The sequence below is a fragment of the Salminus brasiliensis genome, chromosome 25 (assembly GCF_030463535.1).
Source record: "Salminus brasiliensis chromosome 25, fSalBra1.hap2, whole genome shotgun sequence".
Classification (NCBI taxonomy): domain Eukaryota; kingdom Metazoa; phylum Chordata; class Actinopteri; order Characiformes; family Bryconidae; genus Salminus; species Salminus brasiliensis.
In genome coordinates, this window is record NC_132902.1 from 3,104,919 (window position 1) to 3,127,805 (window position 22,887).

The following is a 22,887-nucleotide window of genomic DNA, read 5'->3' on the forward strand; positions in this document are numbered from 1 at the left end:
GTCAAATCATCTTCAGAGAGAACGTACGTGTAGCATCTACATCGTTTGAGGTGCAGATCCTTGAGGTTCCTTGAAGGTTCCTCAAAGCAAAGTTCCTCCACAGTTTCAGTCAATTTGAAAAGGAACAGATGGGCTTCAAACCAACAGCCATCCCAAAATCCACCACGAAACCAACATCTCCAACGTCTTCCAACCTTTAAAGCTGGACCAGTGCATATCAGACTAAATACTGGCAGTAGAAGCTGATGTTGCTTTGATACATATGATATTTAAAAAGTTCAATTCTTGGCACACACACACACACACACACACACACACACACACAAATATACACAGTCATACCTGCGGTGGTGAGGGCCAGCAGGCTGAGCAGGCAGGAGAGCGGGAGCAGGAGTTTCATTTCGACTGCCAGGGGTGCCAAGCCTCTCCTGCAAGCTTTATATACCCCCCGAGGAAGGGCACGGGGCAGGGTCAGGACACAGACACGTCAGCCAGTATGAGCGACAGCTGCAGTGAGGGCCAATCGTGGAGCCTGTGGGAAGGTGAAGGAGAGCGACAAAGAGCAGAGATTAGCTCGACCAGCATTTGACCCGAGACACTGAACGTATCCTGCTTTATTGGGATCTATGCACACTACAGGGACAAAAGTATTGGGACACCAATTGCTCATTGCTCATTAACTGTGTCTAATGTCCAGGGAAGAAGGCTTTCAACCTGATTTTAGAGATTTTCTACGAGGATTTGATTGCATTCAGCAACACATGCGTCACTGAGGTCAGGAGCACCATCATTCATCATTCAGAGAACACAATGCTGAAGGGCTTTGTACTCATTTAGCCCATGGCTGGCGTTTGGCATGGTGCTTATCTGCTCCAGAGTGTCCTATTCTATTGGCAGTACTTCTCTACTGGGACTTGACAAGCTGTGCATGTGTGTGCATTTGCACATCAGTGACAGCAATAGGTGCATCTTAAAATTGCTGAATAAATTCATTAGAAGGGGTGTCCACAAACTTTGTAGTGTATACACAGCTAAGCAACTCTCCCACTGCTTAGGACTCCACTGGTAGAACTGGAAGCCACCAAGGTTATTAATAACTGACAGAGGAATCAGGCGATCACGGGGTGGGAACGATCAAGGGGTGGGAACCAGTTTTGTCCACAAATGCGGCCACTAGGGGGCCCCTTAACAAGCATAGCCTTTCAAGAACTTACACTTCGTCATTGAGGTATATCGCAGCAAAGTTTTTAGTATTATGTAGAACCCCTTTTGCCTGGAGTGCCAGTTATCTAGAAGGATAAGAGAACAAGAGAACCGACAACCGAAAATTTGATAGAAACCAACCTCAGCCATAGTCGGTGTGAATCCACTGGTCCACGCCCAGGAGCCCAGCAGCATTAATCCATTCACTGCCACTATGTCCCAGGGGGGGTCGTGAGTTCAAATCCTGAGTCATGCTTCTTTGCCATCAGCGGGCGGAGTCTGAGAGAGCTCTCTCCGGGTGGGTAGATGGCGCTCTTTCCCCTCATCACTCTTAAGCGATGTCGGCCGGCACAGGCGTCTGGTGTCTTATCTTTTGTGGCGGACCTGGGGACCCGGCGCTTTCCTCCAAGTGTCTCAGCTGCATGGTGGTGCTGCATCCAAATGGCTAAATGCATAAAGTGCATTAGAAAACACTGCTGCTGCTGTAAAGTTACAATCTGTGGCTATTCAGGCCACTTCTGTACAAGGTCTGAATGACCTCTGACAGCAGGGAAGGTCAGGGGCAGGACAGGGGCAGCTAGCAGCTACCAAAACACTGACCTGGCCAGCAATTCTGGCAGCTGTCGCTGCTGTGCTGGGCTTAGTGGCAACCACCAGCCTCTAGTAGCCACAGCCATGCAGGTCTGGCAAAAAATACATGGGTTGAGATAACTGACCAGAAGGTCCCTCTAGTGGCAGCCAATGGCAGCCAGGCTCCATCATGCTGATGAGCTAGGGCAGGTCTGGGTTGCAGTATATGTGTTTTTTAGGCATCCCCAAGTAAAAGTGCTGGTCACATCCAACCAACATCCTTGACGGAGCTGAATTCCTAGCTGGTGGACGAGGAGCACTTGGTACTGCGTGGCCACCAGGTGGAGCTCTGTTGCTTCGCTCCACAGAACTACAAAGCACAGGTATCTACATGGAATGCAGTTATTCAGAAATTCATACACAGGCATCAGTTACATTGTTGATATTTGCTAGAGACACTTCTCCAGCATTTAAACATTTAGTCCAAGCCGTGTTTAAGACTAAGGGTGCGTCCCAATTGCGTAGTAGTGGCTGATACTGGCTAGTTTTTGAGTATGAGGAATGTGGTATAGATAAGTACTCAAATATCCAAGATACATACCGGGCCACAACCCCACAATGCAATGCAAAACGAAAAAGAAAGGGAGGAGCTACTGACGGGTAACGATGCACACCAACAAAAGCTGGAGAGCGACGTATGTTGGCATGCCAACGCTTCCTCACTTCCTGTAAGCACTACCCTGCCAAACCTGCACCATTAGGATCAGTATATAGTCTACACCCTTTAACCTTAGTGTGTAGTATGCAATTGGGACACAGCCTGCTGCAATAATACCTCTTGATACTGCTCTGAGGCCAATTTGATGCCTTGGATTGGTTGCAGTGGTGGAGTCTGTTGACTCGGGGTGGTCTGCTCTGTCTTCTTCCAGCCCAGCATGATCCGTCTGCACCACCAGAGACACAGCAGCAATCCTACATTAAAAACAACATTTCCCCGCATTCAAACCACAGCACGCCAGCCACCCAGTGCATCTCCAGGGTCTTTTTTTGTTTTTTTTGAAAACCAAGACAGGCCACCCTGCTGACCCTACTCAGCGGTTAGAGCGCTGGGCTATCGATAACAAGGTTGTGGGTTCGATTCCCGGGCTCGGCAAGCTGCCACTGTTGGGCCCTTGAGCAAGGTCCTTTACCCTTTCTGCTCCCTGGGCGCTGGATTTGGCTGCCCACCGCTCTGGGTGTGTGTGTGTGTGTACTCACTCTCCCTAACTCACTAATTATTGTTCATTTTATCTTTTATAACTTAATTATTGCTTATTTTATTTTAGTATAAGTTAATTATTGCTCATTTCATTTTAGTATAAGTTAATTATTGCTCATTTCATTTTAGTATAAGTTAATTATTGCTCATTTCATTTTAGTATACCTTAATTATTGCTCATTTCATTTTAGCAAAACTAAATTATTGCTCATTTCATTTTAGTATAACTAAATTATTGCTCATTTTATTTTTTATAACTAAATTATTGCTCATTTCATTTTAGTATAACTAAATTATTGCTCATTTCATTTTAGTATAACTAAATTATTGCTCATTTTATTTTTTATAACTAAATTATTGCTCATTTCATTTTAGCAAAACTAAATTATTGCTCATTTCATTTTAGCATAACTAAATTATTGCTCATTTTATTTTTTATAACTAAATTATTGCTCATTTCATTTTAGCAAAACTAAATTATTGCTCATTTCATTTTAGTATAACTAAATTATTGCTCATTTCATTTTAGCAAAACTAAATTATTGCTCATTTCATTTTAGCAAAACTAAATTATTGCTCATTTCATTTTAGTATAACTAAATTATTGCTCATTTTATTTTAGTATACCTTAATTATTGCTCATTTCATTTTAGTATAACTAAATTATTGCTCATTTCATTTTAGCATAACCAAATTATTGCTCATTTCATTTTAGTATACCTTAATTATTGCTCATTTCATTTTAGTATACCTTAATTATTGCTCATTTCATTTTTATATTTTTGATCAAAGGTTAAGATGATAAAAAAAGAGCCTCCAACTGAAGAATCACCCAAACACTGATGACCTTTTATGATGAGGGGTGGTCGTCCTCTCCCTCAGCCAGCGTGAAGCTGAAGATCTGCGCCCCCTGCCGTCGATATGCGGCACAGCAGCTCCACATCGCTCGGTCACGTGTCTCTGGGGGGGAGAGAGAGAGAGAGAGAGAGAGAGAGAGAGAGAGCGAGAGAGAGAGAGAGAGAGAGAGAGAGAGAGAGAGAGAGAGAGCGAGAGAGAGAGAGAGAGAGAGAGAGAGAGCACATCTGGAGGAGTCAAAAAAACATCATTCCGCTCTTCACCCCCCCCTCCCTCCCCTCCCTCCCTCCTTCCTCCTCCTCCTCCTCCCTCAGTGTGATCTCCCACTCCAGGAAAGGCGACTCCTCGGCAGGAGGACTCCGCTCTCGCCGCCGCTGGATGACAGGCGTCGTACTCACACGATGCTGCTGAATTTGCGCTGATTACGACCGAAGTGAGAGATTTCTCCCCCCGGAGCTCCGCTTAACTTCAGCGCGACGCTGAAAACTAGACAAGTTCGGCCGACGAACTACTACTATCACACGAAGCCGCCCGGGAAACATACAGCTAGCTGAAAACACACACACACACACACACACACTCACACACACTCACACACACACAGGGGGGGGAAACTGAATGAGGCGAAGCCGCTGCTGCTTTCTTCGACAGCGGAGGACCGGCGGCTGTAGCGGCGAGCTAAGCGAGGCGGCGGAGGGAAGGAGCCCAACGGTCACGTAGCCTGACGAGCCATCTTCTGAGGTAAAATCTCGCGGCAGACTGTGATTTATGGGTCAGCTCGGCTGGAGACTGACCCGCGGCGACCGGCGCCGCCGATAACAGGCTTTATTTGTAAAGTATCTCGGGTTAAAAACCGTGTTTTGTCCTAAAACGTGGAGCCGTGTCTCCCCCGGAGCCGGAGCCGGAGCGACCGCCTCAGCCCTCAGCTAGCGCGCTAACCAGGGCGCGCGAGGAGCCGGCCGTTAGGATCACCTCAGGGAAACCAGCAGTGGACGGACATGGTCGGAGCAGACGGGCTTAACCCCAGGAAACTTTGACAGGAGTATCGAGAGCTTGTAATACGCGACGTTTTCCTCGTATCGGCTCCGCAGCAGTTCTATATAACGGAGAACCGATCGCCCGAAAGCCGTGTGGGGTGGCCGCCGCCGCCGCCGCCGCGTCACGTGAGGAAACGCTACAGGTGTAACGGTCGGCGGTGGCGAACGATTCCTAAACGAGTCGGTTCTCGAGAATCGGTTGTTTGTGAATCATCCAAACAGAACTGTTGTCTGCTCAGTGTTTGGGGGATTCTTCAGTTGGAGGCTCTTTTTAGCATCTTAACTTTTGATAAAATAAACAAGAAACAGCAATAATTTAGTTATGCTAAAATAAAATTAGCAATAATTTAGTTATACAAAAATAAAATAAGCAATAATTAAGTTTTACTAAAATAAAATAAGCAATAATTAAGTTTTACTAAAATAAAATAAGCAATAATTTAATTATAAAAAATAAAATTAACAATAAGTTATGCTAAAACAAAATGAGCAATAATTAAGTTTCGCTAAAATAAAATAAACAATAATTAAGTTATGCTAAAATAAAAGGAGCAATAACTTGGTTATAAAAAATAAAATTAACAATAATTTAGTTATGCTAAAATAAAATGAGCAATAATTTAGTTATGCTAAAATAAAATGAGCAATAATTAAGTTATGCTAAAATAAAATAAGCAATAACTTAGTTATAAAAAATAAAATAAACAATTTAGTTATAAAAATAAAATAAACAATAATTAATTTATGCTAAAATGGAATTAGCAATAATTTAGTTATGCTAAAATAAAATGAACAATAATTAAGTTATATTCAAATAAATTGAGCAATAATTTTGTTGTATTTATGCCAAGACAATGTTTACATGCTGTTTACACGATGGCCAAAGTTGAGCTAATATAGAATTAAAATAGTTTTTATTTATTTGCGAGTGGCAAATAAGTGTAAAAATCCAGGCCACTCCAAAGGGTTCACTTCTCTTTTCACACTTTACTGATATTCTATATTCTCTAGAATGAACATTAGTTTTAGAAAGTTAAAGTTCAAAAGATGCTGATGGTGAAACTGTAACCCTGTCATTACCGTCACCAGGTGTCATTACCATCACAACCAGTCTTATGTTTTGGAAATGACGTGTTGCGGTAAACTTTCACCTTTTTCGCGGCGACGCTGGGAACAGCAATATATTGTTCATAAATATGCAAATGTTGTGTTATAATAAGTTATTATAAAAACATACATTGTGATTGATGTTTAAAAAAAAACATGTTTCAACTTGGTGCGATAAATAATATATTTAATACCTCAGCTTTTTGTATTATAATGAAGTATTTCTAACATTAATTTCTAACCTGGAAATATAAAAGTTCCTCAAATATAAAAATAAATAAATTAATTAAAACATAGCTCAGGCTGAAACACTCGAGAATGGGTAGTTTATGGGTCAGTAAGAACGAAACAAATGTAAATGTATTTCTTAATTTAAAGATTCAACATATTTCTATTGAACGGCGGGCGAAGAAAGTCTGTATTTCTGCATAAATTTGACCTGACATGTAATCGGATCATAATCTGATCTCTGCATAGAACCCAGTTAAACAAATGTTGCAAAAACATCATAGTTTTTTACTAAAATGAATCAGCTTCTATTGTCTTGACGTTTTAAAAGAGTGAATTTAAATGTAAAGAATTTAGTTCCGAAAGGATTGAGAAGATGACCATCAGATGTTAGTTTAGCGCACACCTGAACAAGACCATAAACTTGGGTCTTCACTTTACATGATTACGGAAGTGCGCCATGCCTCTGAGGTCACCTAAGGTCCTACAGGGTAATCTGAATGTTCATGAGTCAAACAGTATCCATGAGTTGACCAAGAATGGTCTGCATGGCAGGATAGCAAGAAAAAAAAAGCCACAACTCTCCAGAAAGCACTCTGAGAAACTCTGCTGCCTGTCTGAAGTTTGCTCCAGACCACATGGTTAAGCCAAAGGCCTGTTGAAGGATCGCTGGACAAATGAACACACAGTGGAAAGTTTTGGTTGAAGCGAAAAACAATCACAGCATTCCAACATAAGAGCCTGAACCCAGCTGTTAAACATGGGGGTGGTGGTATTATGGTTTCGGGTTGCGTTGCTGACTCGGGTCTAAGATGGCTTACCGTTATTGATGGACCTGCGGGTTTAATTTTACAGGAACATGCCAGGATATCTGTCATGACAGCAAGACCGTGACCCTAAACACACAAGTAAGACTACACAGAAATGGTTAAAGCCAGAGACATTCAACAGTTTGGAATGACCAAGTCAGAGTCCAGAGCGTGAGCCAGTAGAAATGTTGTGGACGGACCTAAAAAGAGCAGTTTTCAGGCCAGGAAGTCCGTGAGCATTACTGAGTGGAAGCAGTTTTGTAAGGAGGAGTGGGCCAAAATTCCTCCAACCCGTTGTGCAGGATTGATTTTCAGTTGCTGGAAACATTTGGTCGAAGTTACTGCTGCTCAAGGAGATCACACCAGTCCCTAAAAGCAAATATATTTAATGCTGAATAATTCTACTCGATATAGAAATGAAAACTACAATGCTTTGTAGTCATAATGGCAGCATAGCAAATGGCAATCAGTGGGGTCCAAGCACTGCGTGCCATCATGGAGCCAATAGAATACAAATCGATCGACTTTCAGCTGTTTGCAATAAAACCAATCAAACAAAACCAATTCAGATAACTCGACACAACAAATAGAGCACATGCTTTCTCCAAATTCAACACAAAATCCCACTTTTAATGACGACCACAGTCTCAGAATCATCTGTAGAATCGTCTTTAGTACTCCAGTACTAACCTTAGTGACCTCCAGTTCGCTAATATTCTTGGGTTTGCTGCTGCTGCAACCACCTTTTTCACACTGCAGCAAAGATCCCAGAATCTTCCAGGACTTCTGCTGAAACCAAGCCTTGGTGGACTCTGAAGTATGCTTGGGATCATTGTCCTGTTGCAAGGCCCAGTGATGCCCAAGCAGAAAGTTCTGGTGTTGTGTCATCATTCTAAAGCAGTTTTGGGATTCTGTTCTGTGGAGCGAGGAGAGAAGACCAGAACTTTTCAGAACTTACGGGCCCTTTTTGGGATCAGCTGTATGTCTGGAAGAAAAAGAATCAAAAATGATATTTTGTGTCGAATTTGGAGAAATTTGTTATATTCGATTTTTTAAAATAATTATTATATTTACTATAAAATTGCTCTTTTTTGATTGGTTCATTGCAAACAGCTAAAGGTTTATACATTTTGCATAAAAATCTAACTTGCAGTGGGGATTCAATCATTTTGATTGCAATAGAATTTTAAGATGAAAAACTTTATTATTATTCTTATAATAACTTTGTGCTTGTTGATGTTTTTGTGATGTATGATGTATTTGTGTTTGTTTATGTACCGAATGTCTTTAAGCTAAACACTTACATGTTGATTTGCGCAAGCGAGCATAGCTAGTCCTCCTTTCATCCTTCAGACAAGGCAAGCTTCAATCAGACGTTCCATTGTTTGCTGCTCTGCATATGTGCACAGTGGGCTTGGACTGCTGCCCCACCTTTAACAGGGCCATGAATCTATTGAGTACTGGCCACTCTCTCTGACACCAGATGTGTAATAGCAACTGGTTCCAACTTGACAGAGGCTCACTGAGGGTTTTCCATATCATGGAAAATCATACTCCCTCACTAAAAATAAATAAATAAATAAATAAATAAATGAAACGGCTTGATGTGGGACGTAAACCTTGTTAAAGAGTGCCGCTCACTCCCCAGTTAATGCCGTCTGAATACAGAGCCGAAAAACAGCTGGTTTTGACACACTTCAGGCCTACTACGCAGTGCAACCGTGACTCCAGCTCTGAGAAGAAACGCCATAGATCTTTGTGGCTACATGCGGCTACATAGCTCTACATAATGCGCTGCCACTATGTCAATATAGTCAATATAGTGGCGGCCAATTGTGCTCTCTCAGACTCTGGCCGCTGATGGCAAAGCCCGAGCCGTGCTGCCGAGAGCACAATTGGCCGGGCTCTTTCTCTGGGTGGGTAGACGACTCTCTCCCCTTATCACTCTTAAGCGATGCTGGTGGTGGTGGCCTTACCCTCCTAGTGTTGGGAGCATTGCTAGTGCTAGAGGGAGAAAAAGGGAATGAAATTCGACAATCAAAGTAATAATAATAATAATCTAAGAATCCATCTCGCCAACCTCTCAGCTCTGATCCGCCATATCCGGCACTGACCGGTCAGCCTGACAAAACTGCTCTTGTTGACTCTTGGTCAAAATATCTGTTGCTGTGAATCCCTGAGTAAGTGCAGACGAACTGATCTCCAAAATGCATCGATTTAAAAAGTCTTGGCCCCCTGCATGGATCACAGCTCTTGTTTAGGGGGATTTTCACCCACCCTGTGAGCTCCTGTGTGATCTGTCCCCAGATTTCTGATGATGTTTAGGTTGGAGGGACGGTGAGGACCATTCAGCTTGCACCTCTTGAGGTAGTCCACCTCCTTGAGGGTGAAGATGATCACCATAGCCAGATCCAGAGAGCTCTCTGAGGCCTTCAGAAAGAAACCGTCCGCTAAATCGTTTACAAGTGGGGCAGCTGACCGACATGACCAGGTCAGTTTCAGGTTCGGTCCAACAGCAAATCCACAAGATGAGTAAAACAGCCCCCAACAGTCCTAAAACGTCATCACGGCAGCAGGTAGCCCTCACCGCAGCTGATGTCTAGCGGTAGACGCTGTACTTTGACACCGGCTGTGGTGAGGGCTACCTGCTACGGTGGAACAGTGGCTGATTTCTGATTGTCCTGAGATCTTCTTAAACCCCCTCCCAGACTCCTCTGCATCTCCACCCTTCTTTCTGAAGGCCTCAGAGAGCTCTCCGGATCTTCTTCACCACTCTCTCACTTCCACCATCAATCAAGAGCAGACCAGACGAAACGTCTGAGGTTTGATTAGGATTCAGACTCCTCCAGAATCCTCGGCTAGATGTAGTTAGATTACCTCCATCTCCCAGTGTTGATCTCAGTTTGAGCTCCTCAAAGTCGTCCAGATGTTTCCAGATGTTTAAAAGACGTCTTTATTTTGTGATAATTTTTTTATGGGGTGTCCTAATTCGTAATCAGACGCGTGGACGTTAATTAGCTGATTTATTTAGATTTATTTTATTAGTATTTGAACCCGCTCAGTGGAAGCAGAGGCGGTTGCTTAGTAACGCGTCTCTCTCTGAAATACGCAGTGCGTACTTTTATGATTCATGAAATGTGAATTTATCGTCTTACATCAGTGTCTCGTCTGTTTGGGGCCGTTTCGGCGTACTCGCGTCTGGGCCCAAGTGTGTGTGATGTGTTTTCATCACGTAGAGCCGGAGTAAATGTCCGACCGGAGTGAAATGGGGGCCTGCGTTGAGTTTCAGGGTGGTCTGATACGGAGAGCTGCAGGTCTGCTGCCGCGGTGCTGAGAGGCAAACTGAACAGAGCTCATGATGCAACTGACTGTAAGAGCTCAGGGAGAGAGTGGAAAAACAATAGGGGGAGAGGAGGAGAGGGAGGACTGACATGAGAATATGACTGGTGTGTGTGTGTGAGTGTGTGTGTGTGTGTGTGTGTGAGGGTGTGTGTGGGTGTGTGTGTGTGTGTGAGACACGGATGTAAGTCAGGGTTGTGTCAGTGATGCTGGGAAGGTCATCAGGTTTAGTGGTTTTGGTAAAAACTCAGAGAGAGAGAGAGAGAGAGCGCGAGAGATGAAACCAGACATTCTTTTCTCGTGAAGCGTCGACCCACAGCGGCTGCTTCTCGGCTCCAGCGTTTTTCTCTCTCTCTCTCTCTCTCTCTCTCGCTCTCTCGCTCTCTCTCTCTTTGCGGTCCCCGCAGAGCCGTGCATTTCCAAAACAAACACACAGAGAATTCCTCTCCCGAACACTTCGCTCTCTCTCTCCGCGCGAAAGGGGGAAGAAAGGGGATGGAAAATATAACCTGAGAGAGAGAGAGAGAGAGAGAGAGAGAGAGAGAGAGAGAGAGAGAGAGAGAGAGAGAGAGAGAGAGGGTTGGATCACAAACACCTCCTGCAGTATTTTACTTTAGGTCTTGAATTACAGTAACACAAAAGACTCTCTCCCTCTCTCTCTCTCTCTGTCTCTCCCTCTCCCTCTCTCTCTCTCTCTGTCTCTCCCTCTCCCTCTCTCTCTCTCTCTGTCTCTCTCTCTCTCTCTCTCTCTCTCTCTCTCTCTCTCTCTCTTATTTTTCTTTCTTTTCTGCCCCCCTCCGTCTTTATGCCTCTCTCTTTGCTTCTCTCGTAGTCTCTCTCTCTCTCTCTCTCTTTGCTTCTCTCGTAGTCTCTCTCTCTCTCTCTCTCTCTCTCTCTCTTTGCTTCTCTCTTAGTCTCTCTCTCTCTCTCTCTCTTTGCTTCTCTCGTAGTCTCTCTCTCTCTCTCTTTGCTTCTCTCTTAGTCTCTCTCTCTCTCTCTTTGCTTCTCTCTTAGTCTCTCTCTCTCTTTGCTTCTTCTCTTAGTCTCTCGCTCTCTCTCTCTGCTTCTTCTCTTAGTCTCTCTCTCTTTGCTTCTTCTCTTAGTCTCTCGCTCTCTTTGCTTCTCTCTTAGTCTCTCTCTCTCTCTCTTTGCTCTTAGTCTCTCTCTCTTTGCTTATTCTCTTAGTCTCTCGCTCTCTCTGCTTCTTCTCTTAGTCTCTCTCTCTCTCTTTCCTTCTCTCTAAGTCTCTCTCTCTCTCTTTGCTTCTCTCTTAGTCTCTCGCTCTCTCTCTCTTTGCTCTTAGTCTCTCTCTGCTTATTCTCTTAGTCTCTCGCTCTCTCTCTTTGCTTCTCTCTTAGTCTCTCTCTCTCTTTGCTTCTCTCTTAGTCTCTCGCTCTCTCTCTCTTTGCTTCTTCTCTTAGTCTCTCGCTCTCTCTCTCTGCTTCTTCTCTTAGTCTCTCTCTCTCTTTGCTTCTTCTCTTAGTCTCTCGCTCTCTTTGCTTCTCTCTTAGTCTCTCTCTCTCTCTCTTTGCTCTTAGTCTCTCGCTCTTTGCTTATTCTCTTAGTCTCTCGCTCTCTCTGCTTCTTCTCTTAGTCTCTCTCTCTCTCTTTCCTTCTCTCTAAGTCTCTCTCTCTCTCTTTGCTTCTCTCTTAGTCTCTCGCTCTCTCTCTCTTTGCTCTTAGTCTCTCTCTCTTTGCTTATTCTCTTAGTCTCTCGCTCTCTCTCTTTGCTTCTCTCTTAGTCTCTCTCTCTTTGCTTCTCTCTTAGTCTCTCGCTCTCTCTCTCTTTGCTTCTCTCTAAGTCTCTCTCTCTCTTTGCTTCTCTCTTAGTCTCTCTCTCTCTCTCTCTTTGCTTCTCTCTTAGTCTCTCGCTCTCTCTCTCTTTGCTTCTCTCTAAGTCTCTCTCTCTCTCTCTCTGCTTCTTCTCTTAGTCTCTCGCTCTCTCTCTCTTTGCTTCTCTCTAAGTCTCTCTCTCTCTTTGCTTCTCTCTTAGTCTCTCTCTCTCTCTTTGCTTCTCTCTTAGTCTCTCGCTCTCTCTCTCTTTGCTTCTCTCTAAGTCTCTCTCTCTCTCTCTGCTTCTTCTCTTAGTCTCTCGCTCTCTCTCTCTTTGCTTCTCTCTTAGTCTCTCGCTCTCTCTTTGCTTCTCTCTTAGTCTCTCGCTCTCTCTCTCTCTCTCTGCTTCTTCTCTTAGTCTCTCTCTCTCTCTCTGCTTCTTCTCTTAGTCTCTCGCTCTCTCTCTCTTTGCTTCTCTCTTAGTCTCTCGCTCTCTCTCTCTTTGCTTCTCTCTTAGTCTCTCGCTCTCTCTCTCTTTGCTTCTCTCTTAGTCGCTCTCTCTCTCTTTGCTTCTCTCTTAGTCTCTCGCTCTCTTTGCTTCTCTCTTAGTCTCTCTCGCTCTCTTTGCTTCTCTCTTAGTCTCTCGCTCTCTCTCTCTTTGCTTCTCTCTTAGTCTCTCTCTCTCTTTGCTTCTCTCTTAGTCTCTCTCTCTCTTTGCTTCTCTCTTAGTCTCTCGCTCTCTTTGCTTCTCTCTTAGTCTCTCGCTCTCGCTCTCTTTGCTTCTCTCTAAGTCTCTCTCTCTCTCTCTCTGCTTCTTCTCTTAGTCTCTCGCTCTCTTTGCTTCTCTCTTAGTCTCTCGCTCTCTCTGCTTCTTCTCTTAGTCTCTCGCTCTCTTTGCTTCTTCTCTTAGTCTCTCGCTCTCTTTGCTTCTTCTCTTAGTCTCTCTCTCTCTCTCGCTTTGCTTCTCTCTTAGTCTCTCGCTCTCTCTCTCTTTGCTTCTCTCTTAGTCTCTCGCTCTCTCTCTCTCTCTGCTTCTTCTCTTAGTTTCTCGCTCGCTCTCTTTGCTTCTCTCTTAGTCTCTCTCTCTCTTTGCTTCTCTCTTAGTCGCTCTCTCTCTCTTTGCTTCTCTCTTAGTCTCTCTCTCTCTTTGCTTCTCTCTTAGTCTCTCTCTCTCTTTGCTTCTCTCTTAGTCTCTCTCTCGCTCTCTTTGCTTCTCTTAGTCTCTCTCTCTCTCTTTGCTTCTCTCTTAGTCTCTCGCTCTCTTTGCTTCTCTCTTAGTCTCTCGCTCTCGCTCTCTTTGCTTCTCTCTAAGTCTCTCTCTCTCTCTCTGCTTCTTCTCTTAGTCTCTCGCTCTCTTTGCTTCTCTCTTAGTCTCTCTCTCTCTGCTTCTTCTCTTAGTCTCTCGCTCTCTTTGCTTCTCTCTTAGTCTCTCTCTCTCTGCTTCTTCTCTTAGTCTCTCTCTCTCTGCTTCTTCTCTTAGTCTCTCTCTCTCTTTGCTTCTTCTCTTAGTCTCTCTCTCTCTTTGCTTCTCTCTTAGTCTCTCTCTCTCTCGCTTCGCTTCTCTCTTAGTCTCTCGCTCTCTCTCGCTTTGCTTCTCTCTTAGTCTCTCGCTCTCTCTCTCTCTCTGCTTCTTCTCTTAGTTTCTCGCTCGCTCTCTTTGCTTCTCTCTTAGTCTCTCGCTCTCTCTCTCTTTGCTTCTCTCTTAGTCTCTCTCTCTCTTTGCTTCTCTCTTAGTCTCTCTCTCTCTTTGCTTCTCTCTTAGTCTCTCTCTCTCTCTCTCTCTCTCTCTTTGCTTCTCTCTTAGTCTCTCTCTCTCTCTCTCTCTCTCTTTGCTTCTCTCTTAGTCTCTCGCTCTTTGCTTCTCTCTTAGTCTCTCGCTCTCTCTCTCTTTGCTTCTCTCTAAGTCTCTCGCTCTCTTTGCTTCTCTCTTAGTCTCTCGCTCTCTTTGCTTCTCTCTTAGTCTCTCGCTCTCTTTGCTTCTCTCTTAGTCTCTCGCTCTCTTTGCTTCTCTCTTAGTCTCTCTCTTTTTGCTTCTCTCTTAGTCTCTCTCTCTCTCTCTCGCTTTGCTTCTCTCTTAGTCTCTCGCTCTCTCTCTCTGCTTCTCTCTTAGTCTCTCGCTCTCTCTCGCTTTGCTTCTCTCTTAGTCTCTCGCTCTCTCTCTCTTTGCTTCTCTCTAAGTCTCTCTCTCTCTCTCTCTGCTTCTTCTCTTAGTCTCTCGCTCTCTTTGCTTCTCTCTTAGTCTCTCTCTCTCTCTGCTTCTTCTCTTAGTCTCTCTCTCTTTGCTTCTCTCTTAGTCTCTCGCTCTCTTTGCTTCTCTCTTAGTCTCTCTCTCTCTCTCGCTTTGCTTCTCTCTTAGTCTCTCTCTCTCTCTCTCTTTGCTTCTCTCTTAGTCTCTCGCTCTCTCTCTCTCTGCTTCTTCTCTTAGTTTCTCGCTCGCTCTCTTTGCTTCTCTCTTAGTCTCTCTCTCTCTTTACTTCTCTCTTAGTCTCTCTCTCTTTGCTTCTCTTAGTCTCTCTCTCTCTCTTTGCTTCTCTCTTAGTCTCTCGCTCTCTTTGCTTCTCTCTTAGTCTCTCTCTCGCTCTCTTTGCTTCTCTTAGTCTCTCTCTCTCTCTTTGCTTCTCTCTTAGTCTCTCGCTCTCTTTGCTTCTCTCTTAGTCTCTCGCTCTCTTTGCTTCTCTCTTAGTCTCTCTCTCGCTCTCTTTGCTTCTCTCTTAGTCTCTCTCTCGCTCTCTTTGCTTCTCTCTTAGTCTCTCGCTCTCTTTGCTTCTCTCTTAGTCTCTCACTCTCGCTCTCTTTGCTTCTCTCTTAGTCTCGCTCTCTTTGCTTCTCTCTAAGTCTCTCTCTCTCTCTGCTTCTTCTCTTAGTCTCTCGCTCTCTCTCTCTTTGCTTCTCTCTTAGTCTCTCGCTCTCTCTCTCTTTGCTTCTCTCTTAGTCTCTCGCTCTCTTTGCTTCTCTCTTAGTCTCTCTCTCTCACTCGCTTTGCTTCTCTCTTAGTCTCTCGCTCTCTCTCTCTTTGCTTCTCTCTTAGTCTCTCGCTCTCTCTCTCTCTGCTTCTCTCTTAGTCTCTCGCTCTCTCTCTCTCTCTGCTTCTTCTCTTAGTTTCTCGCTCGCTCTCTTTGCTTCTCTCTTAGTCTCTCGCTCGCTCTCTCTTTGCTTCTCTCTTAGTCTCTCGCTCTCTCTCTCTTTGCTTCTCTCTTAGTCTCTCGCTCTCTCTCTCTTTGCTTCTCTCTTAGTCTCTCTCTCTCTTTGCTTCTCTCTTAGTCTCTCGCTCTCTCTCTCTTTGCTTCTCTCTTAGTCTCTCGCTCTCTCTCTCTTTGCTTCTCTCTTAGTCTCTCTCTCTCTTTGCTTCTCTCTTAGTCTCTCTCTCTCTTTGCTTCTCTCTTAGTCTCTCGCTCTCTCTCTCTTTGCTTCTCTCTTAGTCTCTCGCTCTCTCTCTCTTTGCTTCTCTCTTAGTCTCTCGCTCTCTCTCTCTTTGCTTCTCTCTTAGTCTCTCGCTCTCTCTCTCTTTGCTTCTCTCTTAGTCTCTCGCTCTCTTTGCTTCTCTCTTAGTCTCTCGCTCTCTTTGCTTCTCTCTTAGTCTCTCGCTCTCTCTCTCTTTGCTTCTCTCTTAGTCTCTCGCTCTCTCTCTCTTTGCTTCTCTCTTAGTCTCTCTCTCTCTTTGCTTCTCTCTTAGTCTCTCGCTCTCTCTCTCTTTGCTTCTCTCTTAGTCTCTCGCTCTCGCTCTCTTTGCTTCTTCTCTTAGTCTCTCTCTCTTTGCTTCTCTCTTAGTCTCTCGCTCTCTCTCTCTTTGCTTCTCTCTTAGTCTCTCTCTCTCTTTGCTTCTCTCTTAGTCTCTCGCTCTCTCTCTCTTTGCTTCTCTCTTAGTCTCTCGCTCTCTCTCTCTTTGCTTCTCTCTTAGTCTCTCTCTCTCTTTGCTTCTCTCTTAGTCTCTCTCTCTCTTTGCTTCTCTCTTAGTCTCTCGCTCTCTCTCTCTTTGCTTCTCTCTTAGTCTCTCGCTCTCTCTCTCTTTGCTTCTCTCTTAGTCTCTCGCTCTCTCTCTCTTTGCTTCTCTCTTAGTCTCTCGCTCTCTCTCTCTTTGCTTCTCTCTTAGTCTCTCGCTCTCTCTCTCTTTGCTTCTCTCTTAGTCTCTCGCTCTCTTTGCTTCTCTCTTAGTCTCTCGCTCTCTTTGCTTCTCTCTTAGTCTCTCGCTCTCTCTCTCTTTGCTTCTCTCTTAGTCTCTCGCTCTCTCTCTCTTTGCTTCTCTCTTAGTCTCTCTCTCTCTTTGCTTCTCTCTTAGTCTCTCGCTCTCTCTCTCTTTGCTTCTCTCTTAGTCTCTCGCTCTCGCTCTCTTTGCTTCTTCTCTTAGTCTCTCTCTCTTTGCTTCTCTCTTAGTCTCTCGCTCTCTCTCTCTTTGCTTCTCTCTTAGTCTCTCTCTCTCTTTGCTTCTCTCTTAGTCTCTCGCTCTCTCTCTCTTTGCTTCTCTCTTAGTCTCTCGCTCTCTCTCTCTTTGCTTCTCTCTTAGTCTCTCTCTCTCTGCTTCTTCTCTTAGTCTCTCTCTCTCTTTGCTTCTCTCTTAGTCTCTGCTTCTTCGTCTCTCTGTCTCTCTCTCTGTCTCTGTCTCTCTCTCTCTCTGTCTCTGTCTCTCTCTCTCTCTCTCTCTCTCGGTCTCTCTCTGTCTCTCTGTCTCTCTCTCTCTCTCTCTCTCTGTCTCTGTCTCTGGGCTGCAGCTGGTTTTAGTTATTGTTTATGAGTTTGGCGTGTTTCCCTGCATTTCTAGCATACACACAAATGCAGGCCGAAAACAAATTGAGTGAATCTGCTGCACACTCAGGAATGAGTGTGTGTGTGTGTGTGTGTGTGTGTGTGAGTGTAGGAGACAGAGAATAAGCGAAAGGGGGGTGTGAAGGGACCGTCTGATCAGGTGATGTAATGAGTCAGCTGAAATGTAAGCAGAGGTCTGGCCTCCGTCATTAGTATTAGTTAAAGCTTCAGCGCATCCACGGCTCAGCCGATCTGGCCGCGCTCCACCCTGTAAGTCTGTACGGTTGGACCGGAGGCTGGACTGCCTTCCCGTCACAAGTTTCCAGTTCCCACCCACTAGCTAGGACTCCTCCGTCACACAATGCTGCCAGCACTGGGACTTCTGTCCCTCCCAGTCTGGTTCTGCCAGTTATCCCACCCGTTCGTAGCTCCCCCTAGCACTGCCAGGCAAAGCCAGCCAGCCACCGCCTCTTTTAGAACGTCCGCCAACGGGCGCTTTCCTCAACAGACGCCTGTGCCGGCCAGCATTGCTTAACATTGAGTGGTGAGGGGAGAGGCTGCCAGTTGTGCTCTCTCAGGCTCTGTTCACTGATGGCAAAGCAGCCTGGCTCGGATGGATTGGGTACTCGCAAATCACTCGGAGCAAATCCTGAAGTACCACACTGAGCAGGCTTTCTAGGAATTTTGCTCATGTATTCAACGTCCGGCCTGAGCTGCTGAAAACGAGGCCGGCAGTAAGGTCATGTATTGCTACCCCTACACGACATGCGCCACTCTACCTCTACACCTCCGTTAGCGCCGTAGTTTCAGCGCAAAGAAAGGGGCTGCATTGACAAACTGGGCCTGGCGGGTCAGCCCGATAGCTAGGCCTAGTTTCACATGAAAGAAGCTCTTATTCAGAGAACTGGGATGCAATGAAGAGCTACATGAAATTGAATCCCACCAGTGGGACAGCAGGTGTGACGGGGATAAAGAGATGTAACAGTTTGTTAGCTTGTAGCTCGTAGGCTCCAGGCCTCGAAGGGGAAACTCCACCAAGTCGTGGAGATCAATGGCCCGGTCTGGAGGAATGTTAAACAGGTTTTCCGTAGCAGTTATTTCCCCTCGGTGTTAGAGAACGTTTCTCCAGCAAATCACATTACTTTTAATCCTGTTTCTACAGTAGAAGCTCCAGATCTCATCAGAACAGGGCAGGCAGGGCAACAGAAATCCAGGAACAGAAAGAAAGGTGAGATCTTGTCGGTTCCTCCAGGTTTCTGCTGGACACCCCCCACCCAGTCCAGCCAGCACAGCGTGGAGGAGGTGTTCAACTCCATCATCATCATCATCAGCAGCAGCAGCAGCAGCTCACCTGATTTACCATCATTAAGCCCTGATTTACCACCAAACCAGGTGTTGATCTGAGGAGAACTCTAAATAATACTAGACTCCATGAGGAGAACCTTTGAGAGGAGATGTTCTAATGGAGAACCTCCACCTCGACTTTCTGTAGGAGTAGGAGGCTGTTTGTGTAAACGTCATCGTGTCCATATTGCAGTGGTAGCTACGCTGCCCCCTGACTGTTTTCAGCGGTACTGCTCTGGTCAACAAATGCACAAATATGGACGAAATGGATAAATGAGCCACATCGCCAATGGTTCTTGGTGTTTATTCGGCGGTACACAAACTACTGCCAAACTGGAGCCCCTACCAGCCATCAGCAGTCATCGGGGTCCAAGCATTTTGTGCCATTATGGCGCCAGTGGGGCGCAAATGATGGAACGTTGTAAACGTCCCGTAATTATAACAGATATGATGTTACTCATCTCACAGTGAACACCCCTGTATTTTAGCCCCAGAATTTAGTCTCCTAGAAACAATCCCACCGGACCACCCTCCCCGCCCCCCCCCCAACACTACAGGGCTTGTCAGGGGTGTATTTTTCTCTTCTTTTTAGGAAGTTGTTGTTTCTTCCTCATCAGTGGCTCGTTAGTCAGCTCTGTTTCGTGCACAGCCCTCATCCTGTTATGGATGAGTGTGTGTATGTAAATGTGTGTGTGTGTGTGTGTGTATTGCGTCTTCATAATAAGAGACACTTGAGGTCCATGTGGCTTACAGGCCTCTTTAAGTGTGTGTGTGTGTGTGTGTGTGTGTGTGTTTGGGGGGTTGGAAGGAAGGAGTCAGTGCTGGTAAAGGAAAGAAAGGAAAAAAAGAGGCAGGGAAAGAAAAGTGAGAACATTACTGCCTTTAAATATGATCCACCAGAAAGACGCGAAAGGTAGAAGCGTTTCCAAAACGGGCCGAACCACAGAGAAAGAGAGAGAGAGAGAGAGAGAGAAAATGAATATGAAGCCGTCCAGAAGTAAGAGGTTGGGGAAAACCTCCAAAAGAGAACGGGGGAGGACGGGGAGATGGAAAAAGAGAAATGAGAGAACGAGGGGGAGAGAGGGAGTGTGCAGGAGGAGGAAGATGGGAGTGTGTGATGGAGGAAGGCTTTGCTTGAATCTGGCTCGTGGGCCGAGCCTGGAGTAACGGCGAGGAAGACGCTATTCGTGGTCAAAAGACCGAAGACTGTTAAACATGGGGGTGGCAGCTCTGATGCTTCTGCGAGAGTCCTGGACGAGGGTCTCAGAGTTAGGCCTATTTGTTATGTATCTCCGCAGCAGATGTATGAGCCTGTAACTCGTCTTTTTTTTTTAACTCGTCTGTTGCTGTTTTCATTGGCTGGTGGTCGTTGCTAGGTTACGAGCAAATAAGGTAGACCGGTTCTCAGAAAGGACGCTGTTATGGTCAGGCAGAAAGCCTCCGAGACAGTCACACACTGCACAATAGGAAGTTAACTACAGTCTGCCTTCCTTTACATCAGCAATACGGAGACATTTAGGGGGCCAAGCACCAAAGCTGAAGTTGGCAATGCTTGGACATTTAGGGGGCCACGCACCAAAGCTGAAGTTGGCAATGCTTGGACATTTAGGGGGCCAAGCACCAAAGCTGAAGTTGGCAATGCTTGGACATTTAGGGGGCCAAGCACCAAAGCTGAAGTTGGCAATGCTTGGACATTTAGGGGGCCAAGCACCAAAGCTGAAGTTGGCAATGCTTGGACATTTAGGGGGCCAAGCACCAAAGCTGAAGTTGGCAATGCTTGGACATTTAGGGGGCCAAGCACCAAAGCTGAAGTTGGCAGTGCTTGGACATTTAGGGGGCCAAGCACCAAAGCTGAAGTTGGCAGTGCTTGGACATTTAGGGGGCCAAGCACCAAAGCTGAAGTTGGCAATGCTTGGACATTTAGGGGGCCAAGCACCAAAGCTGAAGTTGGCAATGCTTGGACATTTAGGGGGCCAAGCACCAAAGCTGAAGTTGGCAATGCTTGGACATTTAGGGGGCCAAGCACCAAAGCTGAAGTTGGCAATGCTTGGACATTTAGGGGGCCAAGCACCAAAGCTGAAGTTGGCAATGCTTGGACATTTAGGGGGCCACGCACCAAAGCTGAAGTTGGCAGTGCTTGGACATTTAGGGGGCCACGCACCAAAGCTGAAGTTGGCAGTGCTTGGACATTTAGGGGGCCAAGCACCAAAGCTGAAGTTGGCAATGCTTGGACATTTAGGGGGCCAAGCACCAAAGCTGAAGTTGGCAATGCTTGGACATTTAGGGGGCCAAGCACCAAAGCTGAAGTTGGCAGTGCTTGGACATTTAGGGGGCCAAGCACCAAAGCTGAAGTTGGCAATGCTTGGACATTTAGGGGGCCAAGCACCAAAGCTGAAGTTGGCAATGCTTGGACATTTAGGGGGCCAAGCACCAAAGCTGAAGTTGGCAATGCTTGGACATTTAGGGGGCCAAGCACCAAAGCTGAAGTTGGCAATGCTTGGACATTTAGGGGGCCAAGCACCAAAGCTGAAGTTGGCAATGCTTGGACATTTAGGGGGCCAAGCACCAAAGCTGGAGTTGGCAATGCTTGGACATTTAGGGGGCCAAGCACCAAAGCTGGAGTTGGCAATGCTTGGACATTTAGGGGGCCAAGCACCAAAGCTGGAGTTGGCAATGCTTGGACATTTAGGGGGCCAAGCACCAAAGCTGAAGTTGGCAATGCTTGGACATTTAGGGGGCCAAGCACCAAAGCTGAAGTTGGCAATGCTTGGACATTTAGGGGGCCAAGCACCAAAGCTGAAGTTGGCAATGCTTGGACATTTAGGGGGCCAAGCACCAAAGCTGAAGTTGGCAATGCTTAGAAAGTTAGGGGGGCCACACACCAAAGCTGAAGTTGGCAATGCTTGGACATTTAGGGGGCCACGCACCAAAGCTGAAGTTGGCAGTGCTTGGACATTTAGGGGGCCAAGCACCAAAGCTGAAGTTGGCAGTGCTTGGACATTTAGGGGGCCAAGCACCAAAGCTGAAGTTGGCAGTGCTTGGACATTTAGGGGGCCACGCACCAAAGCTGAAGTTGGCAGTGCTTGGACATTTAGGGGGCCAAGCACCAAAGCTAAAGTTGGCAGTGCTTGGACATTTAGGGGGCCAAGCACCAAAGCTGAAGTTGGCAGTGCTTGGACATTTAGGGGGCCAAGCACCAAAGCTGAAGTTGGCAATGCTTGGACATTTAGGGGGCCAAGCACCAAAGCTGGAGTTGGCAATGCTTAGAAAGTTAGGGGGCCAAGCACCAAAGCTGAAGTTGGCAGTGCTTGGACATTTAGGGGGCCAAGCACCAAAGCTGAAGTTGGCAATGCTTGGACATTTAGGGGGCCAAGCACCAAAGCTGAAGTTGGCAATGCTTGGACATTTAGGGGGCCAAGCACCAAAGCTGGAGTTGGCAATGCTTAGAAAGTTAGGGGGCCAAGCACCAAAGCTGGAGTTGGCAATGCTTAGAAAGTTAGGGGGCCAAGCACCAAATCTGAAGTTGAACCTATGTGATTCTGGATTGTACCAGCTAATTCTAGCTGGTTCAGGGCTTCGGTGGCTGCTGTTTTAATGGCTGGTGGTCGTTGCTACGTTACAGGCCAATAAGGTAGACGAGGCGATTCTCACAAAGAGTGCCGTTATCAGGAGGCAGAATGCCTCAATCTAGAGAAGCGGTGACTCACAGAATGTCTCTCAGCCAGTCACACACTGAGCAGTAGGAAATTAGCTGTGGTATGCGTTCCTTCACATTAGCAATACTGAGAAAATTAGGGGGGGCCAAGCACCAAAGCTGCGGTTGTCAATATACAATAATAGCCTGGGGGAAGAATGTTAGAAACATCTTCTTGCTATTCCAAGAAAAGATCCTGGTGCCGACTGTTAAACATGGTGGTGGCAGGATTGTGTTTTTTTTTTTCTATTTAAAGCTGCAATAATGCCTTGGGTTCTAGATGCCTTGCGGTTATTTGTGATTGGATTGAACCAGCTAATTCTTCAGGGTTTTTTATTTTACTCGTCATTTCAAATTTGGTGGTTCCTGTTATTTTATTGGCTGGTGGACGGACTGAGCGCTGAAGAAATGCCTCTCAGCCAGTCTCACACTGCGCAGTGGGAAGCTACCTGTGGTACGCCTTCCTTTACATTAGCAATACTGGGAAATTCAGGGGGCCAAGCACCACAGCTGCAGTCGTCAACATGCAATTATAGCCGGAAACCGATTGGACGAATGTTTTTTTTTGGTCATTCTTCCAAAAGGACAAGAAACACTGCATTCCAGGACAAGGACCTGATCCCAAACTGTAAACGTGGGGGTGGCAGGATCATGGTTTGGGGCTGCGAAGATGGATTCTACGAGGAAAAAGTCGGCCGCTGCTGTTTTAACGTCTGGTGGTCGTTGCTGGGTGGACAGATACTGAGAGTGCCGTTATCGGGAGGCAGAATGCCTCAATCTAGAGAAGTAATGACTCATAAAATGCCTCTCAGCCAGTCACACGCGGCGCAGTGGGAAGCTAACTGCGGTACACCTCTCCTTTACATTAGCAGTACTGGGAAATGCAGGGGTCCAAGCACCAAAGCTGCAGCTGCAATAATAATAAAAGAG

General features: G+C 45.9%; 2 protein-coding genes across 5 annotated transcripts in view; one reads left to right on the plus strand and one right to left on the minus strand.

Annotated features, from left to right (window-relative positions):
* Positions 1-4,140, minus strand: part of LOC140548264 (sarcalumenin) — a 23,884-nt gene extending 19,744 nt beyond the window's left edge. For 2 of the 4 annotated variants that reach the window (XM_072671753.1, XM_072671750.1), the window contains exons 1-4: positions 3,879-4,140; positions 2,609-2,745; positions 1,345-2,160; positions 343-532 (exon numbers count right to left, since the gene is read on the minus strand). In XM_072671753.1, coding sequence (XP_072527854.1) covers positions 343-400 — 58 coding nt within the window. In that variant the 5' untranslated portion in view covers positions 401-532; positions 1,345-2,160; positions 2,609-2,745; positions 3,879-4,140. The remainder of the gene's footprint in view (positions 1-342; positions 533-1,344; positions 2,161-2,608; positions 2,746-3,878) is intronic. The other 2 variants (XM_072671752.1, XM_072671751.1) reach the window with 2 other exon arrangements.
* Positions 4,141-4,212: 72 nt separating this feature from the next.
* Positions 4,213-22,887, plus strand: part of glis2a (GLIS family zinc finger 2a) — a 40,786-nt gene continuing 22,111 nt past the window's right edge. Inside the window, exon 1 of the mRNA XM_072671754.1 lies at positions 4,213-4,627. The gene's annotated coding sequence lies outside the window, so the exon portion shown is untranslated. The remainder of the gene's footprint in view (positions 4,628-22,887) is intronic.